Source organism: Podarcis liolepis, assembly GCF_965112155.1.
Source record: "Podarcis liolepis genome assembly, chromosome: 7".
Taxonomy (NCBI): domain Eukaryota; kingdom Metazoa; phylum Chordata; class Lepidosauria; order Squamata; family Lacertidae; genus Podarcis; species Podarcis liolepis.
In genome coordinates, this window is record NC_139561.1 from 42,716,030 (window position 1) to 42,736,544 (window position 20,515).

General features: G+C 47.1%; 1 protein-coding gene across 2 annotated transcripts; it reads right to left on the minus strand.

The window, feature by feature from the left end:
* Positions 1-12,292: 12,292 nt before the first annotated feature.
* RPL13 (ribosomal protein L13) lies at positions 12,293-19,407 on the minus strand. 2 transcript variants are annotated; one of them, XM_083513843.1, is made up of 6 exons: positions 19,290-19,407; positions 17,339-17,456; positions 16,226-16,367; positions 15,054-15,227; positions 14,141-14,197; positions 12,293-12,492 (listed from the first exon to the last, which is right to left on the minus strand). In XM_083513843.1, the coding sequence occupies exons 2-6, from the start codon at positions 17,440-17,442 to the stop codon at positions 12,334-12,336; spliced, it is 636 nt and encodes a 211-aa protein (XP_083369969.1). In that variant the 5' UTR covers positions 17,443-17,456; positions 19,290-19,407; the 3' UTR covers positions 12,293-12,333. The 2 variants fall into 2 exon arrangements, with proteins under 2 accessions (XP_083369969.1, XP_083369970.1); XM_083513844.1 differs by having other exon boundaries at positions 18,932-19,301.
* Positions 19,408-20,515: the final 1,108 nt, after the last annotated feature.

Consider the following 20,515-nt stretch of genomic DNA (forward strand, 5'->3'; position numbering starts at 1 on the left):
CCTACGCCAGCTGATCTGTGTTTTCTGCCTCTGAGTTTTCTGTTCTAACACTCTCAAGGAACGCCTTGTTCTGGGAGAGCGGAGCGAGTTAGGAATGCTTTCAAGAGACACTGAGTCTGTTAGCTGCCTCTCCCCTGGTAGAAGAAGAAGAAGAAGAGTTTGGATTTGATATCCCGCCTTTCACTCCCCTTCAGGAGTCTCAAAGCGGCTAACATTCTCCTTTCCCTTCCTCCCCCACAACAAACACTCTGTGAGGTGAGTGAGGCTGAGAGACTTCAGAGAAGTGTGACTGGCCCAAGGTCACCCAGCAGCTGCAGGTGGAGGAGCGGAGACACGAACCCGGTTTCCCAGATTACGTGACTACCGCTCTTAACCACTACACCACACTGGCTCTCCTGGTACTTCTTTTTCCTGCTGCTCTCCCAATATTTCCCAGCTCCTCCCCTCTGCAGCCTCAGAACTATGACCTTCTCCAAACCACTATTCTAAATCTATACTGTCCTCCTCTTCTCGGAAAGGTGCAGTAAGAGGGGGGCAGGCAGTTCCCACCATTCCTCCTTAGTCCAGCCCCTGACAGTGGGTGGGTGGGTGTTTGCACCCAGTGAGTTCCCCCCAGTCCCATTCCACCCTGATTTTGTTGTTTGGCCACATCCCCACCCAAAATCCTTCCTCTTCATCTCATGCTTTTCCACAAACAAGATTGGGTTTTCTAAAGGCCGCATTGCCAGTGTGGTATAACGGTTAGAGTGTTAGACTATGATGGGGCAGACCAGAGTTTGAATCCCCACTCAGCCATGTAGCTCGTTGAGTGACCTTGGGCCAGTCAGTTGCCTAACCTACCTCAAAGGGTTGTTGTGAGGATTAAAATGGGGAGGAGGAGAACTATGCACATTGCCTCAAGATCCTTGGATAGGAAGTTGGTATATAAAGGTATATAAACAACAACAACAACAATAATAAATAGACATCTACATCTGTAGGATGGCATTAAGGACACCAGGAAGGTTTAAAAGGCCCGTGGTCTTCATGACTGAGAGAGGTTTGTCCCAGTCCTGCAACTTGAAGTCCTGGGAATTAAACCTGGCTTGTTTTTGTTTGTTTGTTTGTTTTTTCCCCTGCATGCACAGAATGTGCTCTACCAGTGAGTTACTGCCTCTACCCTAAATGCTCCCCCCTTGGTTGCATCATCCTTGAATCGCTCTGATTCAAGATGGAACTTTGTTATTGCAGAACTCTCATCAGCATGAAAATCCCTACATGTGTGCGGTGGTGTTTTGTTTTTCTCCCTTTTGAAAATCTCTGTAAAATCTTGCTCTTCCACGTGCCGCTTGCTGATTACTCAGGCGGCTGCCTCGGCTCACACGCACACGGGCTTTTGTGCTGCCGCCGTGGCATTTGAGCAAGCAACATTTCATCTGATCCAATGCAGCTTTCTTACATACTCCCAAGGAAGTTGCACTACGACACGACCTGGTCAGCACCCACTCTGCGTCTCAAGCGAAGCCTGCTTTTCCAAGGCAAGAGCTGGTGCGCTATGTGGAGACCTTGCTGTGCCAGTCAAGCCACCCTTCCCTTCCTGGAGGGGCTGAATATACTGAAGCTTGTCTTACTACTGAGTCAGACGACTGGTTCCCCTATCTCAGGTTTGTCTACACTAACAGGCAGTGGGTCTCCAGGGTTTCAGACAGGGTCCACCCACCCACCCAGCCCTACTTAGAGATGCTGGAGATGGGATCTGAGGCCTTCTGCACCCAAAGCATGTGCTCCACCCTAGAACTAAGATTCCATTCCTCCTGGTTCTGAATAAAGGGCTGGCTTAAATAGGATCACAGCAAACCACCTTCTACCAAGTCAGACCACTAGGTTTATCTGGCTCAATATGGTCTACACCAGTTGTGAGGAACCTTTGTCCATCCAGGTAGGGTTGCCAGGTCAGGAGCATCCCAGACCCTGAGATTTCAGGGCTCAAGCTTGAAACCTAGGTGTGTGTTCTGGTGATGTCACTGGGACGATCCCCAGTGATGTCATGGAGGGTGACGTCATTAAGCATGATGCAGTAAACATTGGCCACAGTCGTCAAGAGCATGTCGTTCAAACAAAAAACACAAAAACACAGTCTAACAAATTAGCAGATATGCTACTGGCTGGAAGTTGATAGAAGCCTTAGCTAAAGTGGGTTGATCCCAGGTCCAGCTTAATAAAAAACATTTTTGTAAAGGCACTCTCCCCCACGTGGAGATTCAAGCCCCCCATCTGCCCCCTGGAGGGAGCCAGCCAAACCTGGAAACTCCAGGTGAACCTCGAGGTGATGCTGAACTGCAGCTCCCATCATCCCTGGCCATGAGCCATATTAGCTGGAGATGATTGGAGTTCCCCATAGTATGCTAACTGCAGCAGATCTCCAGGGTTTCCAGGAGGGTCTTTTCCCAGCTGCACCTGCAGAAGCCGGGGGTAGAACCTGGGACTGCATGCATGCAGAAGGGATGCTCTGCCACTGAGCTGCAGCAGCTGCTTTCCAGCTGGCAGGAGATTGGAGGAGAAAGGGGTTGTTTTTAACCAGAGCTGCCACCCCAGATGCTTTGATCTGAGCCTCTTCTTCCCTGTGTTATCAATGAGGGGCTGCCATTCTTTCTCCATTGGGACTGTGAGGGGCTGCACTCCTCTTGCCCCCATCAGAAAGAAAGAGCTGTTTCCTCTTGCTGGGCCAAGGTAGCCACTGCAGCCATACAGCTCCATGTCCCGAGAGAGCCGGCAGGCAGGTTAATTATAACAAATGGCTGTAATTAGCAGAAGGAAAATCAATGCAGGAAAAATTACCCTCCTGCTGCCTCTTGTTTTTCAACATGGATAATTGCCTGGGACACAGGTCAGCACTTTGGAGAAGGAGGCTTCTTCAGTCAGTTTCTCTCCCTCTCTCTCTCTCTCTCTCTCTCTCTCTCTCTCTCTCTCTCTCTCTCTCTCTCACACACACACACACACACACACACACACACTAAAAACACCACACACTCTTACCTTGGAGGAAGCTTCACCAAATACAGCATTAAACAGGACTTACATTCTATCTATCATCTATCTATCTGTATCATCTAACTACCAACCTACCAACCAAAAACAACAAGACATATCTTGAGTAGACATTGTTAGCATTGTGCTGACACTTGGGATTTTCCTGATCGGAGGGTGAATGCACTATCTATCTATATCTATCTATCATCTATCTATCTATTTTTTAAAAATGCTTTGGAAACCTAGCTGATCTGAAAAGAGGTAATGTAAATAAATTCAGTAAACTGTGTATCATAAATGCTTCACAGACATTTTCACGCAGGCATCCTTTTTGCTTAAATGTGCACAGAATCGCAGAATGTCTTAATGTTTCTATTCATGTCCGGAGGAGCAGAGAAGTGAGTTGAAGAACAGAACATCCACTGTTTTTAACCTGGCCTTTCAAACATGGAAATCTGGGCCAAGGGAACCTCAGTTGCGGTCCTCCCGGTCCTCTCCTGGCCATGTCCCCATTCTAGGCCACACCGCTCACCTGGTCCAAGCCCCACTTTCCTTGAGTGCTTTTGCCTCCCACTTGCCTGGGAGGAGAGGGGTGTGAATGGAAACCTCTGACTGGCTAAGAGCCTTGTTTATTGCTTCACCCACTTTTGTCTCCATTTTGACTGCCCTCCCACCCACCCCTGGCATGTGGCCCCAGGCTGGTTATCCATGAGCAAATATGGCCCCTGGGCTGGAAAAGGGCCATAGCTCAGTGGTTAGGGCATCTGCCTTGCATGCAGAAGGTCACAGGTTGAATCCTTGACATCTCCAGGTAGGGCTTGGAATGAGCCCAGTTTGCAATCCTGGAAAACTGTTGCCAGTCAGTGCAGACAATACTAAGCTAGATGCTCCGATGGCCTGACGCAGTAGGAGGCAGCTTCCTGCGTTCTTGTCTCTGATCTAGACTATACAGATGGCTGGCAGCCGTTTGGCATGGACGGGTTAAAAATATATCGAGAATACAAAATGTGCTCATTGCTGTGGCGCTGAAAACATAGGAGAGCTGAAAACCTGCCTGGCTGAACACTCAGCGGATTCAATAAAAGCACTGTGGGATTAATTCTGCGATGCTGCCTTAATGTTTGGAAGAGGGCTTTGAATTGACAGGCAAGTCCCACTATTGACGGATTTCAGCCGCGTCCCGAAGTATTTATCTGTTCAGCAGCAACAAATCATTGATGACTCATTCGTCAGCACTAATTCTCCTCCTCTTCATGTTTGTTGTACATTCACTCTCTGCCCCCCCCCTTGTAGGTTTTTCTCAGCCTGCAATTTCATTTTTATTGTTTGCCGCCGAATACTCCAACATCTGAAGGTCATTTTTTAATTCACAAGTTCTTCCCAGAAATGTCTACACATCCGCTCTCGCCTCCCACCCACTTTGTGCAACAGGCACCTCTAACATGCCCTCCTCTTTCCACCGTGAGCCTGTCCCTGAACGTAACCACGTGGAGGCACATGCCGCTGGAGACACACGGCGTCCTTGGAACAGTGGTGAGGAGACCCCTCCTGGAAAAGCTGGCGGCTGGCTCTATCTCTCTAACTCAGCAGCGGCAACCTGGCAACACAGCTTCCTCTCCCACTACAAAAGGGAGGCTCACAGAGCATATGCAGAGTGGGTACACCTCCCCTCCTGGGGCCCTTGCCTTTTGCACACATCCACCCTTCCTTCCAAGGTGCAAGAGGGAGGGCATTAGTGGCCATGGCAGGAGGAGGAGAGGAGGAGGAGACAGCAATATAGGTGCAGTAGAAAAGAGAGCAGAGCCCAGTGCTGGCTGTGAAGGCACAAGCCACAATGCCCACTATCCAGAGCCCTCTGAGGCAGCACCTAGAGTGGCCTTCAGGTGTTTTGGAATACAACTCCCATGAGCCGCAGTTGGCTCAGCCCAATGGAAGTTATGGTCCAAAACAGCTGGAGGGCACCAGGTTGGGGAAGGCAGAGGTTCACTTTCTCTTCAGGCCAATATGCCCGTGGGGGGGGGACCAGAAGCAAAGGTGGGCAGACCAGTTTGTTTAAGTTTTATATTTGCAGAGTAGGTTAGTTTCTGCTCATTCACAGCCTCCTTCATGCTGCTCCAGAGAGTAGGACTCGAACCTAAGTTACAAGAAAGGAGATTCGGACTCAACATCAGGGAGAACTTTCTGACAGTAAGAGCTGTTTGATGGTGGAATGGACTCCCTTGGAAGGTGATGAGTGGTGTAGTGGTTAAGAGCGGTGGACTCGTTATCTGGTGAACCGGGTTCGATTCCCCGCCCCTCCACATGCAGCTGCTGGGTGACCTTGGGCCAGTCACACTTCTGTGAAGTCTCTCAGCCCCACTCACCTCACAGAGTGTTTGTTGTGGGGGAGGAAGGGAAAGGAGAATGTTAGCCACTTTGAGACTCCTTAGGGTAGTGATAAAGCGGGATATCAAATCCAAACTCTTCTTCTCCTCCTCCTTCCTTGGAGGTTTTTAAGCAAAGGTTGGGTGGTCATCTGTCATGGACGCTTTAATTGAGGTTCCTGCATTGCAGGGGGTTGGACTAGATGACCCTCAGGTCCCTTGCAACTCTGAAATTCTGCCATTCTGTGATTCATTTGAAGGAAACCAAACTCTAGAAGCACTTGGAGCCACAGGAGTCTCCTAAATTAATACACCGTTTCTTAAACCACTCTTCAGTCCCGAGAGCCTCCTAGTGATGTCTTCACCAAGCTGGGGCAAGATGTGTCAAAGACTCCCCGGAAAAAGCAAAGAGACGTTTGACTCGAGCACATCCAAACTGACTGTGTGAATCAGGCAGAATGCTCAGCCCCGTCCCCTCTGGCCCAGCCAGTGACTTTTTGTGGTCCACAGAGCCAAGAGGCCTCCTTCCTCCCCCCTCGCACAGCAGTCCAGGTTCAGCTGCCTGGGCCAAGTAGCTGCCAGAGAGTCAGGCTAATTAAGCCGCTCAGTCAAAAGGTCGGTATTTGCTAATTAAATGAGTGTTAACAAGTGCCTGGGAGCCAAAAGGAGAAGGGGAGGGGAAGAGACTCGGCTCCATCACATGCTGAATTAATATCAACAGGAGTCCTTGGGGAGGGGGGGCCACTAGGCAGCCCAGCCTGGCCTGGAGACACTGGGGAAATCAAGGGCTTCCCCCTCTCAATAAGCAACGCTCACCCACAGATGAAAGGCTGTCCTTCTCTACCGCCATTTTTATACGATATGATCCAAGATCTTAAAAGACAGCTTGGTTTCTCCGAATGCAGCAAGCTACCTTTTTATCAAGTCAAAGCATTGCCAAATATTATCTAAACTAGTAAGCGGTGGCTTCTCCAGGGTTTCAGGCAGGGCACATTCTTAGCCCCTCCTAGAGATGCCAGGGATTGAACCCTGGACCTTCTGCATACAAAGTGGATCATCTACCCACCAGGGGGGTTGCTCAGGGCACAAGCCCAGGGCATAAATCTGCATGATGTTTGCATACGCTAATTTATATGCAGAGGTACAAACATGGGTTGATTTCAGAGGGAAAATGAAGTCTGGCTCTTGCTTTCAGGGCTTACTCTCACCCTCTCCTCAGTCTCTGGGCAAGAACTACTGCTGACGTATATAAGGAAACTAAAGCAAGTCTTAAAGAAGGTAAAGGGACCCCTGATCATTAGGTCCAGTCGTGGTCGACTCTGGGATTGTGGCACTCATTTCACTGTATTGGCTGAGGGAGCCGGCATACAGCTTCCGGGTCATGTGGCCAGCATGACTAAGCCGCTTCTGGTGAACCAAAGCAGTGCACAGAAATGCCATTTACCTTCCCGCCGGAGCGGTATCTATTTATCTACTTGCACTTGATGTGCTTTCGAACTGCTAGGTTGGCAGGAGCAGGGACCAAGCAACGGGAGCTCACCCCGTCGCGGGAATTCAAACCACCGACCTTCTGATCGGGAAGTCCTAGGCTCTGTGGTTTAACCCACAGCGCCACCCGCGTCCCTAAAGCAAGTCTTATCCACCATCTAATGCAGGGTAGGGAATTTGTCAGCCCCAAAGCCACATTTCGTTCTGGGCTGCCCACCAGATGCCAGATGCCAGTGGAGAGCAGGACCAGATGTAAAAGTGGACGGAGCAACAAATGCAAAGTTTACCTTTCTATGGCAGGCTGGTTTCTATGCACACTCACATATCCTGCTCTGTCCTCCATCCAGACAAGCAAGAGGCACATTCGCCTGCTCCAAGTCACCATCACTCCATGGAGAGATAGTGATTTTGGAGATAGCAACTGATACCAAAGGCTGGGAAACTCACACAATGTTTAACAATGTTTCCTTTTGCAGGCCCCGAGGATTAGGAGCCCCCTGGCAAAAGCAGCTGCCCCCTGTACCCTCATCAAGCTCCATGAGGCCTCTGCCAAGCAGGCAAGCGTGTCTCCCTCACAACTTGCCAGCACCCGGGGTTTGATCAAGCTGGGGGAGATGACTATGACTCCTGTTCCTCTACCAGGGTCTCTTTCTAGTTCACAGCGCATGTTAGCAGCTTCCCTGTGCCTGCAAGATGATTGACAGCTCTGGGGAAGATTCTGCTCATAGCAGGGCAGCCCAGAAGAAAGAGCATCCTCAGCAGGGCCAAAGGGTGGGGATCTCCATCTGTCAATTTCCTTCCCCGTTTGCTCCTGACAGCTCCATAGGAGTGGGACGATCTCAGCTCCTGTTTTAAAAAACAAAGCAGATTCATGGAGGAGAGGGCTATCAGTGACTACTAGACACAATGGCTATGTTCGATCTCAAGTGTAGGAGGCAGTATGCTTCTCATTAGCAGTTACTTGGGAGAACAAGTGGGAAGAGCTTGTGGGCTTTCTGACTGACCAGTGTGAGGTCAGGATGCTGGACTAGATAAGCCTGAGGTCTGATCTGGAAGGGTTCCTCTTATGTCCTTACCTGACCCTCTGAACCTGACTGCTACCTTCTCATTTTCGCTGCTGGGCACCAAACATGGGGAACAAGTAGACTGATAAAAGCAGAGCTGTATGGTGAGGACCGGGTAGGGGAGGAGCAGGAAATAGAACCCAGAGGAAAGCGGAAAAGGGCAGCCCATGATCTGAGAAGCACCTTGGAACAGTGGCAGAGAAAGCATCACCCTTCCACCTGCCAGGCACAGCCAACATTTTGTCTTGTGTGAGGCTGTGCGTCACAATGCGCATGGAAAGGGCAGCGCTCGTTGCCGCATGCGCTAGGACGGAAGTCACTGCCTGCACTCGGAGGCAGTGGCTTCTGCAAAGCAAGAACATTACTCAGAGTAGCCCCTTCCCATCTGTGCTCCCAGCCCTGGCAGGTGCCCAAGAGTCTGCCTAGGACCAGAGCCCAGCAAGAGAGAAGCTGCGCTGGCTGAACACGCAAAGCGGGCAGCATTTCCTGCCTCTAATGAGAACAATTTGCAATGCTGGCTGCTTCCTGGTGAAGTCTCTGGAACACAGAGTTTCCCTTGAAATTTGCTTGATAGAGTAGAAGGCATGCTAAACTTCATTGTCCAAGGAGCTCTGATGTCCTAGTCTCCACAGAAATTAAGTTCCTTCTAGAATGGAGGAGGGATCCAGCCACGGCAGCACGCAGGGGCATTAACTGTATTTCTTTACCACATTTTTGTCAAGGCACCCAAGAGGGTTTATAATTTAAAAAATAACGAAAACAAAGAAACGATATTAAATGTAAAGAGCAGGGTGAGGGTGGAGGAGAAGAGAGAGATGCAGAGGTATTCACAGGCTGAGGAGGGATTTATGCCTAGGTCAGATTGGCTAGTGCCAATGTCTCATCTTTTCTGCTCTTCTCTTGCTCTTTTATTGTAGAACAGCTCAGATGGATTGATCTAGTGCAGCCCTGCCTTTCAAAAACGGCCTTTTCACTCATTGAAACTCCTACCCTACGTGCTGGAGGGGCCCGTGGCCTAGCGTCAGGAACACAGGAAGCTGCATGATATGGAGTCAGACCCATGGATCAATCTCGCTGGGCATTGAACTTGGGATCTTCTGCAGGTCATGCACATGTCCTGCCATTGTGCTATGGGCTTCCCCCAAACCCTTTGTTTTCCCAAGAGTTTTAAGGATGAGCAGTGAATCAGGAAGTCACCAGTTCTCAGACTGCCATCCACATTCGGAATATAGAAATTATCATCTACCATGCAGCGTTGTTGCAATTATTGAAATGGTGGATAAAGCATGCCTCAACTGCGCTGAAGCACTATGTTATATATATATATATATATATATATATATATATATATATATATATATATATGATAGCAGCTCTTCCATGTTAGAAGCATTGAGCCAAAAGAGTTGCCATGGAGACATAAGAGTATGAGATTCTTAATCCTGGGATCATGGGTTTGAACTCCATGTTGGGCAAAAGACCCTCATGGTCCCTTCCAACTCTGATTCTATTTCTCGCTCTCTCAATAGGTATTGCAAAGAAAGAAGAATTTAAGCAACTGCAACAATTCACCTTGTGAAGCACTGGAGAAAGTGATACCTAAACAAAGTCTAGTTTCTACACTGCCACCTTGTGGCATTTTGAGTCGAATGGCCCTGGTCATTAATTACCCTTCCGAAGCTGAGCTGAGAAACTAAAGAGGCAGGGAGTGAGGGAAAGGTACCAAAGGAGAGATCAAATCTAATCACAAAGGTCAGCTCCTCGAGACAGGAGTCTCCAGGGTACTTCCACACGGGTTATAGGTTGTAAAGAGGAAATCCTGGAAACAAAACTCTGTTACTCTCAACAACTTGAGTGTTAAACATACTGCTAAATTGAGGGCTTACTGCCACCAAGTGGAACCAACATGTACCTGCATGTCTCTCTTTGAAAAAAATGCCGTGGAGAGGATTTCTCCTTTGTGTTAGTTAACTCAGCCAAGGGATGGAGATACTCCAGATGTGCACCCCTCCCTCTTCAAAAAAGAAGAGCCTCCAGGGCATTGGCACGGGCTTTGAGAGACAGATTTATTAGACTTGTTAGTTAATGAATTCTCTCATGGTGGTCAAAACAAGAAATGTGATAGCCACATATGAAATCAGTTATTTTGGTACAAGCATTCATGGGCCATTTTCTCAGTTGCATGAAGCAGATTTGCAATGGCTGTCCTGGACTGTCAAGCAGTTACCGTAACCCCCAGCACCTGGTACATGATCATATGTGGAGACACAGAGGACTGAACCTGTACTTAGAAATGGGTTGACTTTAGATTTCCTCAGCTTCCATCCATCACGTGCAAGCCTAGTATGAAGAGGTTGGACGAAACCACACTTAAAGTTTGGCAGGATTTCAAACAGTGCAGAGACTTCATGTGCAAGCTCCCACTGCAGAACAAAAAGCACCACTCCAAGCTGTGAAATCTCCCTGAGCCAAACAAGAGATGCAATTGTGTCCTCCCAAATATACTATTGGAGCAATGCACACATGGAGTGCATGGAGCATAAAGGGAGGGGCAGTACCTCTGGTAGGTGACACATCATGCTCCTTCTGGGGTAGTTTGTCCACCTTCAGTCCCCACCATGCACTCAGCTCTCACCTATAGCAGCTGTCAGCATGCAAGAGTGACAATACCCCAGGAACAGTTTCAACTGGCCAGCTAAACCAGGTGAGGGCAGCTGATGGGTCTCAAACCCTCAGAAAGTTAGGGACTTTCTCTGCACGCAAAGACAGGCTCCGGTGGATTGAGTGAACAAAACTAATAGTGGATCCGTCAAAAAGGTGGTTTCTGCACACGCTGTACAGGGAAGTGAGGGGCAGATGGGGCATGTCAACCTGTGAAGGTAGCTCAAGGAAAACTCTGGTCCTAAACCTCTGCTGCTTTATGGAATATCTTCAGGGGGGGAAAGCTAAGGAGCAAACCCTACAAAAATCTGGAACTGAGTCCCCAAGACGGTTGGATGGCATCTAGTACACCTCCTTCCAGCAACTCCTGCTGCCAAGCTGGTGCCAGGTGTATTGCTGGACAGCCCAGGACCTCCATACACTCACTGTCCAGGCTTGTGCCCCAGGGGTCACTTCAGTGCCAACACAGTGGTTCGACTTCACCCCCGAAGGCACACTCCATCGTCTCTAGAGACAGAAGGATGCCAACTAACGTGTGCATACACCTATACCCCATTCCCAAGTCAGCCCTTCTTCAGAGCAACATGTGACGCCTACCTGCTGTGTCCACAAAATTTCACAGAATGGACTGCTGAAGCATGAGGGGGGATTTGTAACTTTACCTGCTCCAGATCTGTAGCATGTCAAGAGCATTAATCTCATCTCCACATGACCTATGGGGATGGGTAGATAAGGGCAACGCGACATTTATGGCTTGGCTAGTAAAACTAAACCAGACTTGTGGTTCCCATCCACTCCCATAGACACCCTCTAGTTATTGTAAATAGGATCCTCTGCACTTCACATTAAGCGCACACTCAATTTTTCCAGCAGAGCTGAGTGATCAACCAAGCCCAGCTTCTATTAATTGACTAAGTACATTCATTTCCTCAATGGGATGCAGCGGAGGTGAAAAGGCAGCTCATCCAGACAGTAAAGAGTACATTCCTGGAAAATAACTGCATCGGATTCTCTGGTGGCTTGTTTGGTCTTCACTTCAGCTGAGCTCACTTTTGCTCTCAGAAAACACGCCTGGTATACATTAATCCAGTAAGGAATTGACCCCAAAATGGCACTGTGGTAAGAATCAGGTATCTCTGGTGAATCCCTTGCAAGATTCAGTGTAAAAAAATTAAGAAGCAATCTTGTACCAAGTCAGAGCATTGGTTCATCTAGCTTGGTAATGTCTGCACTGACAGGCAGCAGCTCTCTGGAGTTTCAGATGGGCAACATTCCCAGCCCTACAGGGGCTTGAACTGGGACCCTCTGCATCCAAAGCCCGATGCTCTACTACTGAGCTATGGCTCTTCCCCATACATATATAAGGAACTTGCATTTATCACCTTCTGTTCTACTAAATACCCAAATTACCCAGCTCTGTATCTGCCAAAAGGGAACCTAAGTGAGCAAGGAATGGTAGGTCGCCCCATTCATCCCCCAACCAGGGAGTTAATAATATAAAATGGGATCCAACTAGCACTGCCTTCCATTCCCCAGGCTGCTTCAATACTGAAATCCTAAGTGGTACCAGCCTCCTTGCCCAACTACTGGAGTGCCCACAAAAAATGAGTGGGCATGAGATGGAGATGGCAAAGGGGCTATGCTCAAGTGCCAGGATTCCCAGCCCATGTTGCTCTTCCCCACATCTCTAAGAAAAGCACCACATAGTTCCAAATCTATCCTTTATTGACGTGCTCCGAACAAAGAGTTTATTTCTTCTTTTCCACATCCTGCTCTGCTGCTTCCTTGGCTCGCTTAGCCCGGATGCCAAAGAGCCGAGCATTTGCCCGGGCCATGCGCAGGCTGGCAAAAGCCTTGAAATTCTTCTCTTCCTCCGATATAACCCGGGCTTTCTCTTTTTTGTAGACCTAAGGAAAGAACCAGACAATCAGGGCACACACAAAAAAGCTGCTTTCTTCCCACTTCTGATTCAATATTTGCCCACACTACGGCTCAGTCACAGGCTGTATATACAGTTTACCTTTAAAGCACATCCAAATCACATTCATTCCTTCAAAGAATTCTGGGCAGTGTAGTTTATCCCCCAGAGAGTTACAATTCCTAGCAACCCTCAACAAATTGCAGTGCCCAGAATTCTTTTCGGGACAAAATGTGCTCAAAATATATAATATGTATGCAGACTTAGCCCCTTTCTGTAGCAGCACTCAGTACACCAGAAGAGCCTGCTGGATCAGGCCAACGTCCCATTTAGTCATGCATCTTGTTCTCACAATGGCCAACCAGATGCTCTAATGTGAAGCCCACAAGGAGAACCTAAGCATAACAGCACCCTCCCTCACTCACTTGTAATTCTGAGCGACTGGAGTTCAGAGACACACTGACAGTGGAGTAGTTATGGCTAGTCCAGGCACAGGAAAAATTCATTGCCAAAATGATGCAGAAAATATTTTCTGCATCACTAGCAGAATCTAGTGATCAGTTAGAGGGACTGAAAATGAAGATGGTCAGCAGCATAGGGCCTTGAATATAAACATAGAGGATATCAACTTTTGGAATAATAGGAATAGTTATGGCCAGCAGTCTCAAAAAGGAAGTAAGAGTCAGGAAAGGCAACCAAAATGACCAACAGGTTGGAGCATCTTCTCTTATGAGGGAAGGCTAAAATATTTGGGGCTTTTCGGGGGGTGGGGAGAAGCATAGTAGATAACTTCCCTCTTTCATAATTCTGGAGCACATGGGTCACCCAATTAAACTGACTGGCTGTAGGTTCAAGATAGACAAGAGGAATAGACAAGGAAAAGTCTTTTTCTACTCAATGACTAATTAACTTGTGGAACCCACTGCCACAAGGTGTGACAACAGCCACTGGCTTAGGTGGCTTTCAAAGGAGATGAGACAAATTCATGTGGTAGGAGACTGTCAATGGTTTCTAGCTATAGTTGTATACTAGTTTATTTTACATTTACATACTGCCCCTCAATATACTGGATTTCCAGGACAGTCACCTTATTTCTATAAAAAAATATTAAAAAATTGAGCGCCCATATCCAGAAATTCAGCACTGAGTACCTCTTGCTGGAGGACAAGCAAGAGCAGAGAGGGCTGTTTTCTTTAAGCCCTGCTGTTGCTGGGCTTCCCAGAGGCACTGTGAGAAGTAAGGACTTTAGAAGAGACCAATCCCAAGCAGGAGCTAACCAAGGCTAACCACCTTCTTGACTGCTTCTTTTTTAATATTCCATTTCTGTTAGAAATTCAGTAGAATCACAAATACCACCATTCACTTGTTCAGATTTCGTGTACGACTTACTCGAAAAACCAACCAACAACCTTCAATATTGATTGCAAACTTGTGTTTTGCAAGATTCCAAGGACATAACTATGCTTGAGTGAATGAGAAGTAGCCAACAGAACATTGAAGCTGCTCCTTTTTGTTAGGTCACAGATCATTTGACACTCAAGAAACACAACCGCTCTCAAGAAACCATGCTGGAAGCAGGAAATTTCCCATTACAATGTCTATAAATTTCAGAGGAAAGATCTATGAAAGTCACTTACATTTTTGATGGGCATAACTGGTCCAGAGAGCTGTGTGGCCATCTTGAGCTCTTCAGCCTGTGGAGAGAAGAAATAATAACTTATTTATTCCACCTCCCTTTTTTGGACAGCACGAAAAAACCCCTAGCTTGGATTATGTCATACAAATGCTGAGGGAGCCTCTAAAAATCTTACTGTAGGGGCAAGGTTAGGCAGAGTTGAAAACAAAGAATACCAAAATTTCCAGTTTAGCCGTATAGTGCTATCATCTCACTTTTCCTCTACACTTCTGCTCTCTCTCCAATACAGGTAACTGCAAGGTCTTTAAAGACATATGTACACACTTTGAGAATCATAGCAACTAAGGAAGAGGGCCCTGGAACAAACTTTTTTAAAAAATAATTTTTATTAAAGATTTCTTAGTTTACAAATATATGTGCATCCTCTTTTTTCAAGTTGTGTTTTCTACAGATCAGTTTCATTTGTTGTGAGACATTAATGTTGCATGCAGTATTGGGTTGGGAAGAAAAGAGGGGGAGGGGTGGTGAGTGGGGTGGTAATGCTTCTACTTAGTGGTTTTGTGTCAGCATCACTTGTGGGGGCTATCTATCTATTTGCTTGCCACATTTCCTTGGTGGTGAGGGGATGGGGGTGGCCTTGTCTTTGGGTGGCTATATTGGAACAAACTTGTGATGTTGTGGCTGAAGTAGCATGTGACCACCAGCAATGGAAAGCAGGTAGTGTTTCTGCCTCTTATACTGGATGCAAGCTTTTTTGTGCCCTAGTCATAATCAAGTACTCCTTGGAAGTTGTGTCCTTGGGAGCTTTATAGTGTGCTTTGCAGCACAGCTTTCGCCCCACCAGACTTATTAGAAATAAAGCTCCCTTCTCCTGCAACACCTCCTTCCCCTGAAATTCTCCCCTATATACTTACTGCACTGTCGCCCTTCTTAGGGGCAGAAGGTTTCCGGGGAAAGAGAATGATCTTAGAGCGGTATTCCTTCAGCCGCTGCACATTTGCTTGCAGGGCTTCTGTTGACCTGTTCCGGCGCCTGGGGTCCACTGAGATACCAATTGTCTGGGCAAACTTCTTGTTGATGCCAGCCATCTAGGGAAAGCATATTAACCTAAGCCACAAGTAAAAGCAACTTGTACATTGCCAGCCCTGTACCTGCTATGGCGACAGAACAGTCATCAGCTGGAAAACTTCTTACTTGTCTACTTAACAATATTGATACTTTATATAATAGTATAGCAATGTTTTCAAAAATTGTTGTTGCCCTATGTTTTCTTTGTTTTTCTGTTAATGTATTAACAAAATATTTGTTTTGAAACTCTTTAATAATTACCGTTATTTTTCGCTCTATAACACGCACCCGACCATAACACGCACATAGTTTTTAGAGGAAAATCCGTAGGCATGCCACCCGTAGGCATTCCCTCCATAACACGCACAGACATTTCCCCTTACTTTTTAGGAGGAAAAAAGTGAGTGTTATGGTGCAAAAAATACGGTATTTTTTTTACAAAGAGAAGGAAAGCTTCAAAACGTAAGTAATCAGAGTACTGAGATTCCAGGGACAGAGCCATCATCTGATTGAAAGGCTCTCAAAGAAATGGCAAGTGGCTTGCAAGGGCAACAAAGAGAGACCTTCTGGTAGGATGCTAATGTACCTGGCCAAACAATTTTTCTCCAGTACCTAAAAAGAAATCTCCACCAAAATACTGAATAAAAATATGTAAGGCTAAACTCTTGTCCTTTAAGCAATTAGAAACAGACAACAGAAGGGTGTGGGTTTTAATTTTTAACTGCCTAAAGATCCTCGTATAACCCACTCTGAAGGAACAGGGATTAGCTATACTATCGCTATAAAACTCTCCATCTGTTTAATTCAAGAACTTCCACTATAAATACAAAAACTAATCCTCCAAGAAATCTGATTCAATGAAGTTTTTTGGTTATATGGAAGCCCCACCAACCACTGTACAAAACACATCAGATTCCTATATATCTTAGCTCACACATCATATGCCACAAGCCAAAACAACCTGTATTTCAGAGGCAGGCACTCATGTATTAAGAGACACCTATGCTTTTTTACTTACTCTCAGCTCCTCCAAGCTGAATCCTCTACCAGCACGGACTTTTGTGTGGTAACGTACAGTGGGGCACCTCACAATTGGCCTGATTGGTCCAGATACCGGACGTGGAGCAATACGACGGGCCTTCGCCTGGCGGGTCTTCCTCCTGGGTGCAGAAAGAAGTACAAAAGGGCTATGTTAAACCTATTCTCTCTCCAAATATAACCCTTACTGAGCTCCCCTTACAGATAAACTTGGGATTGGTTGCAAGGGAAGGAGGCATAAGGAAAGGATAAGAACAAAGGAAGTCCTGCTGGATCAGACCAAAGACCCACTTAGTCCAGCAACCTGGCCAATCAGACACCTAAAAGAAGCCTGCAACTGCTTCATGTAATTCCTAGCAGCTGTTATTCAGAAGCATACTGCCTCTGGAGGCAGAACTAGCCATCACTAGGAGCCACTGATAGCCTTATCTTCCATGAATTCATCAAGTCCTAGCACCACTCTTGTGCAAATAAATTCCATAGTTTGAGCAATGTGATGTGTGAAGCTATGCTCCTTTTGTATGCTTTACTGGAAGACCTGGAATTCTAGTATTATGTGAGAAAAAAAACATGACTTCTTTTTTCCAAATCATGCATAATTTTATGCCTCTTATGTCCCTCCTTACTCACCTTCGCTCCCACCACAAACTACAAGTTGCAAATCTAATTTTTCCTTATAGGAGTTGCTCCAACCCCTTAATCATTTTGGTTGCCCTTCTCTGCACCTTTTCCAGCTGAACAATATCATTTTTGAGATGTGGAAATCAGAACTACAGACAGTATTTAAACTGCAGTAACACCAGAGATTTATATAAAGGCATTAAGACAGTTCCGTTTTCAATCCTTTAACTGAGTAGATAGAAATAAAAAAAGCTACAGCCATCAGCTTATATGGGTTCAAAGGGTCATCAATGTGGTACAGAGATTCCGGAGAATTTTCATCATCTGGCTGAAGAACTAAACAAGTGTCTCGCAGAAAGCCAAAAATGGCAAGGCTCACATTTGCTTGCCTTTTGCATTATCCAGACAGCTGTATGTTAGCCGAGCACTGGACACAAAGAACACAAAATGCAAGGGGCTCAGCACACCTCACCTGCGGATCTTCCTAGCAGGCTGATTAAACCATGTGGCCACTCGTCTTTGCCAGTCTTTATGAAAATGGGGATTCAAGATCATGCCATTCCGGCTGGGCGCCATGGCTCCTTATGTCCCTGAAAATACAAACAGTATGGATTAGACTCCTTATGATTTCCATTTTAACATCTCTTTTCAGCATACAAAATATTATTTATCCTTGCAACAGTTCTGTGAAGTATACTGGAGACACATAATGTCATGGAAACCTAGCATTTGGATTCCTAATTGTGCCAAAGGTTGGAAACTTGCAGGCAGAATGCAGTTATGATGCAGGAAACCTTTTACTTTTATTAGGAAGAACTTTATTAGGAAGAACTCATCAAATATCCCACACTGTTTAACAGTATCAAACATGCAACTCTGCAGCATCTCTTCTGCAAGAGACCTTACAATAACATAAGGAGCTACCTACTTGCTTAATTTTGGCTGGTCCTGGCTACAGTGATTGGCAGCAGCCCTTCCAGGTTCAAAACCCTTCAACAGGAGATCCCAGAGAATGAACCTTCTACATATACTCCTGCTGAACTATGGGGCCCTCCCTTACATATGAAACTGCTGTGTAGGATCAGGCTATTAGTTCAGACTAATATTGAGTCTTCCCTAGCAAAGGCATTCAAGATACTAAATATCTTTTTTTCCCCCTTTCCTCCCCTCACTCTTGTCTCATTCAAAGTAATGTCTCATTCTGAATGTGACTGACTTGTCACATTGTATGAAGGATACACAGACTTCATTTTTTTTAATGATACTAAAAATCTAACTTGGAGCCTCTTGCCAATGCCCTATTAGAATGGTAAAATATGGGGTCATATCAGCTAAACTTACAAGGCTGCCTTCATTCAGATTCTGCACACTGCTCCACTGAGCCCAATACTGACTGATCTGGCTGGCTGTGGCTCTTCAAAGTCTTCCTCGTCCTGCTATCCAAGAGCTTAAACCTATGGCTTTCTGCAGGCAAAGTCTGTGTTACACCCACTAAACTAGACTCCATCCCCACACAGGAACCTACCTCATGCTGACTCAAACCCTGTTAAGCTTAAGAATAATGGTTTATTTCACTATGAATAAGAAAAAGCTGGTGGCTTTAAAACTGCTTGTTTAAAACGTTTAAAAGCTCATTAGCATTCAGGGATACAATGGTAAAGGTAAAGGACCCCTGACAGTTAAGTCCAGTCGCAGACGACTCTGGGGTTGCGGCACTCATCTCGCTTTACAGGCCGAGGGAGCTACACTTGACTAAATCCCATAAAGGGGAAATTATTTTTGCAGAGTCAATAATAAAATCCTCAATGAACGCGAAAGCACCCAGCAAAACAAATGCCCTGCACTTCTTCAGGACATTGCATTTTAGCCAAAACTACTACAGTTAATGAGTTGTAATAGGTCGTTCTTCACTAGCCAATATCACTCCGAAATACTGTAGCTGTAGCTTGACTAACAGGGCTACAAATCCTATTGATTGGTGCAATAACTCTTGGCCGGAGACAGAACCTGGTACCACGATATATGAATGAGCTACGGGTGCCCCCGGGACGCTGGCTTCACTTACCCACCACTGGATGCTCTGGTGACACCAGACCCTCGAAGGCCGCTAGCCGTCCTAACCGAGGCGCCAGAGGCTGGGCTTGGGCCCGCCTGCGTGCAAAGCCTGTGTGCTCCACTTCTGAGCTCTGACTGGGCCTTTCTAAATAACGAGGCAGATCCAGAAGCTCCATGGAGCGCAAAGGATCGCCTCTAACAACCAGGCAAGAGCCCATCAGTCTCCCCACCGGGACCCCATAACCTTTCCGTAACGTCCACAAGACCCTCTAGAACCCCGGAGTCCGCCCCCGGAGTCCCCCATCCCCGCGCAGACGACGGATGAAGGCGGATAGCCAACCAGGCCTCCCCCCAGCACGAGAACTCACCTCCCGGGAGAGAAAATGGCCGGCCGGAAAAAGAAAGAACTCTCGCCAGGAACTCTGGGATATCTGAGCCGCCGTGCGTGACCCGGTTCAGGAAACGCGAAACGCTCCGTCCGCGGCCAATCAGGGAGAGGGAATTACCCTCACTGGCGTCAGCCGCTATGTCCAACACATTGTCTTGCCAGTAACAAAGATGGCGCCCATCTTAAAGGTACCGCGGCCGTTCAATTCTGCCGGCTCGTAATGGATGGAGGGGCGTGGGAAGGGAGTCTCCTATTCAAAGAGTCTCATTTACTGTTCCTTTCCGTTTGGTATTTGACCCCACCCACCATCGGGATGTAGTCCCTAAAGGTTGGCCAGAGGAAAATGCAGCCATGGGGCTGAAAAATGTCCCTCTCCCCACATAATGTGTCTTTCCTTGGTATCAGCACATGAGGGCACAGGTAATGCAAAGGAACAAACTACTGTACTGCTGAGACTGCACTCACCATTGTGAGGGGTGGGGAGGTGATGATGATGCCTCACCAGCTACTGCCTGGGTTGGCTCAAAAGCACAAGAACTCACCTCCCACAAAAGCAAAGGTAGAAGAAGGTAAAGGACCCCTGGATGGTTAAAGGCAGTCAAAGGCGACTATGGGGTTGCGGTGCTCATCTCACTTTTCAGGCCAAGGGAGCTGATGTTTGTCCACAGACAGCTTTCCAGGTCGTGTGACCAGCATGACTAAACAGCTGCTGGTGGGTGGAGGATCATGATGAGTGCCAGAGCACACGAAAATGCCATTTACCTTCCCACCACAGCAATACCTGTCTATCTACTGGCACTGGCTTGCTTTCGAACTGCTAGGTTGGCAGGAGCTGGGACAGAGCAACGGGAGCTCACCCCGTTGCTCGGATTTGAACCACCGACTATGTGACTGGAAGCCCAAGAGGCTCAGTGGTTTAGATCACAGCACCACCCATGCCCCAAAAGCACATAGTCACTGACTGGATATAAAGGTGGGCCAAGGGGAGAACCAAGGCATAAACCTTCCTGAAGAGAACATGGTAGACAACAACTGTATCATTCAGCACTGGGATACCTCCTTCCACATGGAGGCGAAGTGGCAGACAGAAAGCAGCAGCTGACTGATGTCTGGTGATGGACCTGGTGGAAGTTGGCAGGTTTGCTGGGTGGAAGCTGGTGACGTATGCATTCAGAAGCCAGTGGATGCTGAAAGGCTGGAGCAGGC

Coding starts and splice junctions, on each gene's coding strand:
- RPL13 (XM_083513843.1), bottom strand. CDS start 17,442: ATGGCGCCCAGCCGGAATGGCATGATCTTGAATCCCCATTTTCATAAA. Junction 15,228..16,225: donor TCAGCTTGGAGGAGCTGAGA/GTAAGTAAAAAA, acceptor TGCTTTCCCTAG/ATGGCTGGCATCAACAAGAA. Junction 12,493..14,140: donor CAGTTATGCCCATCAAAAAT/GTAAGTGACTTT, acceptor TTCTTTCCTTAG/GTCTACAAAAAAGAGAAAGC.